At 37.1% G+C, this 8,936-nt stretch overlaps 1 protein-coding gene across 1 annotated transcript; it reads right to left on the bottom strand.

Annotated features, from left to right (window-relative positions):
* Positions 1–353: 353 nt before the first annotated feature.
* On the bottom strand, positions 354–7,825 carry LOC116000266 (cellulose synthase A catalytic subunit 1 [UDP-forming]-like). Its single transcript, XM_031240313.1, has 14 exons — positions 7,615–7,825; positions 6,426–6,621; positions 6,104–6,285; positions 5,334–5,454; positions 5,048–5,240; positions 4,693–4,959; positions 4,223–4,568; positions 3,766–3,903; positions 3,525–3,650; positions 3,080–3,292; positions 2,702–2,966; positions 2,370–2,566; positions 1,915–2,265; positions 354–1,262 (listed from the first exon to the last, which is right to left on the bottom strand). The coding sequence occupies exons 1-14, from the start codon at positions 7,693–7,695 to the stop codon at positions 675–677; spliced, it is 3,264 nt and encodes a 1,087-aa protein (XP_031096173.1). The 5' UTR covers positions 7,696–7,825; the 3' UTR covers positions 354–674.
* Positions 7,826–8,936: the final 1,111 nt, after the last annotated feature.

Raw genomic sequence — 8,936 nt, 5'->3', positions numbered from 1 at the left:
ATAATAATAATAATAATAATATTATTATTATTATTATTATTATTATTATATTTAAAAAATTAGGGACGGAAAGAGGTGTTCCCTCGTGTTCCTAACAGAAAATTGAAAATATTCTCAATCTCCACATATTCTCAATCTCCACTCCCATTTTTAGATTAGCATTCTCAGTCTCCACCACCATTTCTAAATCCCCATTGGGGCGAGAATCAAGTATCAAGGATTCCCATCAAAGACGAGAAAAATTGACATCCAGAGAATATTGCAAAGATGTAAATAACTTTATATCAAAATGGGTTGAATATCTGATAAATTGTTAAAAAGAATAATTTTACTCCCCGGAATTCATACTTGTATGACTCAAAAGAAAGAGCATTGATAAGTTGCACAAAATGGTTTCACTATGAAAGGTTGGATTCATAGTTCATACATGTATTGTTTAACAACGTTGTGTAAGAACACTGCACACTAACAATATATATCACATTAATTAAGGTTTTCCCTATAGAAGTATACATCAACAAAAGAATTATGACCACAAAGAACCATGGTACAAGAACACCTCCACTCTTCCTCTGCTCTGCATTTTCTTCTTCTATTTACGCAAAGCCGGTAACTCAAACTTTCTGGCCATGGAGCATTTTCTTGATCGAAACAAATACAAAAACAAAACCGATTTAGCAGTTGATGCCACACTGACCTCTGGCGGCAGCTTTCGCGCTGTCTGACGTGAAGGGGTCGATGCGCACCCACAGCAACGAGAAGATGGACGCGAGGAGGATGGACCAGACGATGACGATGGTGGGCGTGCGGTTCTGCCTGCCCAGCAGACCTTTGAGGAAAGGGTACAAGTGGACGATGACCCAAATGGCGAAGAACAGCCTTCCAAACAGAGGACCCCACGACTGATACCCGCTGTTTATGGCGAACGAAACCCCCGCGACTATACCTACCAGGTTCACTATAAGGACCGTGGTCGGGGGAATGAGGAGCGAGGTCCACTTGAAAACGTAGAGCTCCGCAAAGTCCCCGTCTTCGTCGGACGCCTTCGAGGTGACAGTGAAATTGGTGTCGATCCCAGCTAGCACTTTCAAGAGCCCCTGGAACACCGCAAACAGATGGGCCGATGTGCCCCCGATGACCCAGAACTGCTCGTTTCTCCACCAGTCCTCTATAGACACACCACTCCACCTTAGCTCCAGAATTCCAGTCGCAAAAATGGATACAAAGAGAAGAATGAACCATGCACTAGCATAGTTGCTTATCTGCAGACAGAGAATATCGAAAAAGATATATAAGCATAGGATTTATGAGGAAACAGTTAAGATATTCTGTTAGATTCCAGTGACAAAACACTTTTACAGCGTGTTTGGTTCGTGGAATACCATTCCCGGGAATAGACCTATTCCATTGTTTGGTTCGTCATTCTATTCCTAGGAATAGCACTCCCGGGAATGAGCTATTCCCTTTGCAGGGGGAATAGCCATTCCTAGGGACCCCCTAGTATTAGCTATTCCCAAGTATTTGGTAATAGCTTTTATACTATAATACCGAAAATACCCTTTTGTATTATATTATAATTCTTAATATATATATATATATATATATATATATATATAAGTAGTAATAATAATAATAATACATTTTTTATATAGGGGTATTTATGTCTTTTAAACACATTCCATTTCTATTCCTTAAACTAACCAAACATTGAAATTACATTCCTAAAGTCTATTCCTTCCGTGAACCAAACAATAGAATACAATTCTTATTCTATTCCTTACCTATTCCATTACCTATGAAATACTATTCCTATTCCCTTAAAATTCATTCCCTATGAAATACTATTCCTATTCCCTTAAAATTCATTCCGTGAACCAAACATGATGTTAAGGAAATATAGAACATGCCATATACCTCGGGAACAATAAACTTCCCCGTTAGAAGACAGATGGCGGGGAGAATGCAGTATGCAAGCAACGGGATTGAAGTGAGAGGATAGACGATGGTGTTAATGTATGCTATTCTCTCCAAGAGCTTCAGTTTTCCGTTGTACCCATACCATATAGGGCAATGACGACTGAGGAAAATTTCGATGGATCCCAAGGCCCATCGAAGCACTTGGTTTAAACGATCAGAAAGATTGATTGGAGCGGACCCCTTAAATGCTGGACGAGGAGGCATGCAATACACTGAAATCCATCCTCTCGCGTGCATCTTAAACCCAGTCAAGATATCTTCAGTGACAGAACCGTAGATCCATCCAATCTAATTAATTGCAGAAAACAAAAGCCCAATCAATTTGCATTTCAAATCGGTACAAAAGTCAAAAAGAAGCAAAAAGAATTTATGTTTTTAGTGCCAATGTATACCTCTTTCCCCCATTCAGTCTTGTCCTCGTAACCACAACTAATAACATGGATTGCTTCTTTCAAGAGGGTTGCGGGGTTAGTAGACGGTGGAATGCCTCCTTGTTCCATAAAGGTGGCAGCGATAAAAACCGGGGACTGACCAAACCGCTTCTCTAAGCTCTTTTGAGACATGAGAAGAGACTTCTCGTCATCATACCCTGCAGATCAAAAGAATTGCTGTCAAATAAAACTGCCATTACGAAATCGATTGTTATCTCTATCCGCATCATCATCAAACTACACATGAGAACGACATGATTGCAAGGATAGTCGCACGTATCATAAATTCCTACCTTCAAAACCCTCTTCAATGTCCTCCATATTGAAAATTGGAATAGTGGATTCGGTTCGTTTAGCTGCCCTCTTCTGATCAATGTATTTCTTGTTGCCATTCCTTCCCTTCTTCCGAGAGCCACAACAGCTCTTGACGATAATGTTTGGCTCCAAATCAGCCTCAGTTAAGACCGGATCATACCCATACAAAGCTTGCCTGTTGAAACAACATCCAGTTCCCACATAGACAGGACCTTGAAGGCCGTCCAGCCCCTTCAAGTTGATCTGAGAAACAGAAATACGAAAGAATAAGCACCCACCAACAGAATAACAAACAAATAGCCAAGTTGCCAACAAAAAAATAGATCCCTTTTGTAAAATTCTTAATAGCCACTTACATCAAAGAACACAATGTTGCGGTTGGCATATCTATCATGCAAGTCAATGCCATCAAATCTCTGGGGGAATTGAACATAGCATGTCTTCTTTCCATAAGCGGGATCCATCATGAAACACATAGCTTCTTTAAGTGCTTTACTGTTGTTGAAGTAGTGATCACAATCAACGTTCAAAAGATATGCTCCATTAGTAAGGACAGCAGACACTCGAATCTGCACAAAGAATCGAAAAACCTATTATTCAGCCCCCATAGCACTGCAAAATGTAATCATAGAAATATAAGAGTACCAAGCATGAGGTTATCGCCTATCCATTTTGTCATATAGGCATATATTACAAGCATTACCAGGAAATGATCCATACAATATAAATATATGCAAGTCAAAACACAAAAATCACTGGATGGAATGTCGTTAATTATTATCTGAATTATCTGTTGCCTACCAAAGCATTCATAGCTCCAGCCTTCTTGTGGTGTTGAAATCCCGGCCTCTTTTCACGGGAAACATAAACCAGACGAGGAAGTTCATTTCCATCTGTATCAAGCCCCCCACTGTGGCCCAAGAAGACCTGTTTATCCAATTCACAGTAATAGCACAAGTTAAAAGATATCTCTCGATGATTTATGCATTTAAAATGATAACCAAGCAAGATTCTTAAAAATAATAAAGAAATTGATAAATACCTGGATCATTCCGGGATGATCCCTAGAGTTGTTTCCAGGCCAAGGGGTTCCATCTTGCATTGTCCAACCTTCCTCGGGCATCTTTTGTGCTTTTGCAACAAGTGCATTGATGCGTACCTTAAATTCTTCATACTCCCTCTGCAAAACAGAACCTTTCGGGTGTTAGAATTTTTGCTTCAATGTCTATGAATAAATCTTCGCTGAGAAGTTTAAATTTCTCAACAAAATTGCAAGGATTGGCTTCCCATTCAACAGATGGCCTTGAAGAGTGAAGCCAATCCAACACATGTTTAAATTATGAATTTATATGTTAAATATATGCACCGCATAAATGTTAAATCTATCTACAACTAGGATGGGTTCATTTGTCATGCTTGAGCTTTGGATGTAACTTCAGGAGATGTTAAGCACAGTATTATCAATGCAACACAAGAACAACACTACGATGATCTCTTACCTTCATTGCCCTGCGCTCTTTCACAAATGAAGGCTGAATCTTGTCCTTCAGATAATCAATCTTTTGAGCAAAATAGAACTCAGGAGCCCGAGGCTCGATACTAAACTTCTTACAGAAGGGCACCCATTTCCTTGCAAACTCTGCAGTCTCTGAGAGGGATTCAAATGTTAACATTGCTGAACCATCATCAGAAACATAGCACGAGACCTTGTCGACGGGGTAATCCACAGAAAGGATTGACAACACTGTGTTTGCTGTAATGAGAGGAGGCTCCTTCATGGGATCCACAGTACTGACAAACACATCTACTGGTGCTAATTGGGAAGGCTCCCCTTCCCTATCAAATCTGACAAAATAAGAAACGAAATTAATAATATAACAAACCAAGCCCACTTCAAATATGGAATTAGAAACCCATCCTGGTGATATAAAATAATAAAGTTTCTTACGAAGCAATTTCTGACACTAACCTTAATGCAAGCCTGTCTAGGTAGGTCTCACGATTGATGGGTGACCATTTTGGGAACTGATCCAAAAGCCAAGATAAGGCAAACCAGACCTCACAGATAACTGATACCAGCCACAAAGGATAGGCATCATTCACAGGGTGAGTAAGCCGGTATTGCAAGAAAAATCCCAAGATGATCAGCCGAAGTATAATCACAACACGATAGGGAGTAAGGTGAGAAGAAGAAATAGGCACAACGCGACTTAGGGGTTGGCGAGCTTCATCAGCCCTGCCACAAGGTTTTGAAGCAACATGATAACATTGAGAACACATCCTTGTTACCACATAATGATTCCAAATGATAAAAAGATACTCACATCTGTAGCTCTTCTCCATTCGACCCTATCACTTCAGTATCTCCTCCTTTCCCATCCGAGTATCTGTTGTTCACATGCACCATTGTTTTCTCCTGTTTAAGTTTCCAGCCTTCCACCCTCTCTTTCCAGTCAACATTTCCAAGTCCATAAGTAGTATTCAAGTCCTTCGAAGGGTCCACAATTCTCACAGGAACTGAAGATATTATAACCCCATCAGAAGTCCATAAGGAAAAAAAAAAAAGTCTCAAGACAAATATCTAATGAAGTTTTGAGATAAAGGGAATACCTGGCTGTCTAGGGTCGAGATATGGAATTGAGTGGCCATGCCTGTCACCAGGACCCAAAGGTCCTGACATGCTCCTTACAGATTGAGTATCTGTAGCACTTGGAGGGATTTCACCAGAAATCTATAAGCATGGTCACATGGGTTAGAAAAATGTTCCAAACAAATAATCTTAACATATTTCAAAAAAACAAGAAAACAGAATTAAGTTTCAAATAAGAACATATTAATGAAAAAGAAAAAAAAAATACTTCATAGTTTTTAAGCCCCATACAGACTGCTAGTATCATACTCTAGTTAATTTTTTGGTGCATATCATACTCTAGTTATTATTTATTGAAAAAAAAAAAAAAAAAAAAAGTCATTATCAAAAAACTCAATGATAACCCATTTCCTTGGTAAACAGTGAAAATTCATTATTTTTTTAAAGGACACAGAAAGAATAAATACACAGCAAAATATGGTAAAACAAGTATTAATTTTTCCAGTACAACCATGATTTTACTGATGAAATAAGCAAATGATGATAGTATGCCTTCTATCCATTGCTCACATTGAAGACAAATGATCAAAGACCAAATAATCACATATTTAAGGAAAATAGTTATCAGAATGATTCAGAGAGGTAGAATGAGGCAAAGAAAGCATCTCTAAGAACAGATTTTTTATCTGTCATTTTTCATTGAAATCCCAGGTCAGGATGATAGAAACAGTAATGCAAAACATTAACAAAGAGTTGATATTTTGATGCTGTAAGTTTGATCCTCACTTACAGGCTGACCATTCATGAGAAGAGGTATTGGCGGCTGAGACTCATGTCTAGAAGAAGAAGAGAGATCCACATCTTCTCCCTGCCACTGGCGTCTAGCCTTGCTATTCCCCTGGGCATGATTAAACTCATCATCCAGGTCATCAGCATCATCATCCTCATCATCCCCATCAACTCGTGCACTCCCTAACAGTGCCAAAACAAAGTTCATTCCAATGGTTTTCCAGAAAATGATAGATAAAGATGCAAGAAGAAAAGGGAAGAGAAAGAAGAAAAGGAATAGCACGTCTTAAATATTCTATTCAGATTTCAGGCAAAAATGAAACCTTTTTGTCTCTTGTATCTAGTTTTGCACTGGGGACATGCTTGATTTCCATCTTTGCGCTCATACTCATAACAAGCCCGGCAAACAGGGAAGGCACACTCATTACACGCAACAAATGCATCACCACTAGCAGTCACCCCAACAGCATCACCACAAATCTGACATATCTGACTATTCAGATCCTTAAGGGGTTTTGGCTGCATTTGAAACAAAGTGCGACCAATCAGACAGAAAGACAAAAAAAAAAAAAAAAAAAAAAAAAAAAAAAAAAAAGACAGAAATTCAAAAAATCCATCACTGCCTATATGCATTGCAAGAAGAGGCAAAGTATTTCCTGAACATGCAATATTGGTATATGACGCTACTAAAATAACTGATCAGCAATGTAAAGAGAAATCCAGTCCTCAAACTGCTATCTAAGCACAAAACAGCAATCTGTAACTAACTTTGCCTTGAGTCTTAACTTATATGGTGCATATAGAACTAAAACTCAAAGTGGACTAAAAAGAATACCAAGATTTATCCAAACAGACATTACTTCAAATGAACCATAAAATATTAGATCTACCTAGCATAGCTAAAATGATCACTTCAGACATCCATTATGTAGAATCAATCAAGTAGCTAGCAAATATGAGCTAAATCTCACTTCCATGAGACAAACACTCACATCTAAAAATATCCACTTCAAATGCCAATACAAAACAAATATCTACTTCATTATACCTTTAATAAAGCCAACCTAAACTAAAACTATCATCAACCAACCAACCCTACCTCAGCCAAGAGAAAATATAAAAATCAGCCAAGCAAATTAACGACAGAAATTTCAAGAAAACCCGTAATCTGAAAGCAAAATGGAGCACATCCCATCCTAATTTGGTGAAAAGATCAAATTTTCACCTCAGAGCTCACACCCCTATACTTCCACCACCCACCCATCTAAGCTCCAAATTCTGATCAAATAACTGAACTTCAACTAAAAATCAATCGCTTTTTGATGATTAATGAAGTGGTATTTTAATTGACAAACAAGATCGACTGAAAATCCAAATGGGTAAAATCCCAAAATGCCAAAACTACTACTTAAACACTAGAAACTCAAAATTAACAACTTTTAGCCATGAAAATTGTATAACGAGATTCAAGAATGAATCCAAACTAGTCTGCTCTGCTGGCAAACACCGTACCGCACTATCAGAATCATGGCGGATTCGAACCAACTCATTCCGCTTGTGCGATCCGGCAACCATCCCAGCACCGGCCTCCATTTCTTCCCCGAGAAACAGAGGAGTTCACGGCACACCCACCCGCAATTATTGCTGATGAATTCCAACAGCAATGACTTGTCGCAGACAAGAAGAGAAAGAGTGGGTGAGTCGAAGAAGCCAGCTAATCAGCTATATTACCACTTACCAGGCTGTACTACTGGTTACACCCGGTTGCTCTGCCGACAACTAAAGTAGCTGTCGGTGCCCTCATTCCTATTTCTTTTTAACGGAGTACGATTTAACGGAACCGATACAATATTAATCATTTTCGATGTGATTTGTAAAAATAGAAATATTTTATTCTCTTTGTCAAATAAGTGTCTAATTCAATTAAAAACATAATTAAATTTATTTATATTTTATATTTTTATATTATTAAGTTTAGTATTAATAATATAAAAAATATTATATTATTATATTTTTTATATTTGTGTTGGTAGTCTTGAACTCCCAACCCTATTTTGACTTTACTCACTTTGTATTTTCTTTATTATTGTGTTTTCCTCTCGTTATTTTCACGAGCATTTTTCCTCTCGTTGCTTTCACGAGCTTTTCATTTTCATTAGCATAAATCGTTTAGTTTGGTTTCGGCAAGTGTTGATCTTATCCTAGGCAACGAGCAAAAAAGAATGATGACGAAGACCCAGATCTTTGATGAAGCTTTAAGCTCTCTGAAGGAACATAGCTTCCTAGTTATGAAACAGTTTGCGATTCAAGTTTTCTATAGCATAGTTAGAAAAGTTGTTTCTATGTCTGACTATAAGGAATGGTTTACCATTTCATTGATCATTGATGTAAATGTTTTATGTTATGAATTAATGGAATAGCTACATTTACCTTTCAAAAAAAAAAAGTTTAGTATTAATATGAAACTAGTAAATTATATGTGCAATAAATTTTTTATTATATATTTAAATAATAAAATTAATGATGAAATTATAAATAATTCTAATATTTGAAAATGTACATTTATTTAAAATTATAAGATTTGTATATTAGTGTTGAAATTGATTACTTAAAAGTTATAATAGGAAAAGTCTAAAAAAATAGAAGAAAGAGCATGGTTAATTGAACTATTTTAAGTAACAAAAATATATTATAATCAAATGAAAATTCATATGTTTAATTATTATAGTAAGATTAAAGTAATACAGGTTGGTAATATGGCGTAATATGTGTATGTTTAATATCCTTTAATTATGGACATATGTGTATGTTTAATTTCTTATATGGGCAGGAAA

The sequence above is a fragment of the Ipomoea triloba genome, chromosome 12 (genome assembly GCF_003576645.1).
Source record: "Ipomoea triloba cultivar NCNSP0323 chromosome 12, ASM357664v1".
In the NCBI taxonomy this organism is placed as follows: domain Eukaryota; kingdom Viridiplantae; phylum Streptophyta; class Magnoliopsida; order Solanales; family Convolvulaceae; genus Ipomoea; species Ipomoea triloba.
Note: the sequence above shows the minus strand (reverse complement) of the source record. Positions and strands in the feature narration are given on the sequence as shown.

Excerpts from the sequence above, each read along its gene's own strand:
- LOC116000266 (XM_031240313.1), bottom strand. The coding sequence starts at position 7,695 with ATGGAGGCCGGTGCTGGGATGGTTGCCGGATCGCACAAGCGGAATGAG. Across the intron at positions 4,960-5,047 it reads AATGGAGAAGAGCTACAGAT|GGCTGATGAAGCTCGCCAAC; the intron begins GTGAGTATCTTT and ends ACCTTGTGGCAG. Across the intron at positions 3,904-4,222 it reads AAGAGCGCAGGGCAATGAAG|AGGGAGTATGAAGAATTTAA; the intron begins GTAAGAGATCAT and ends TCTGTTTTGCAG.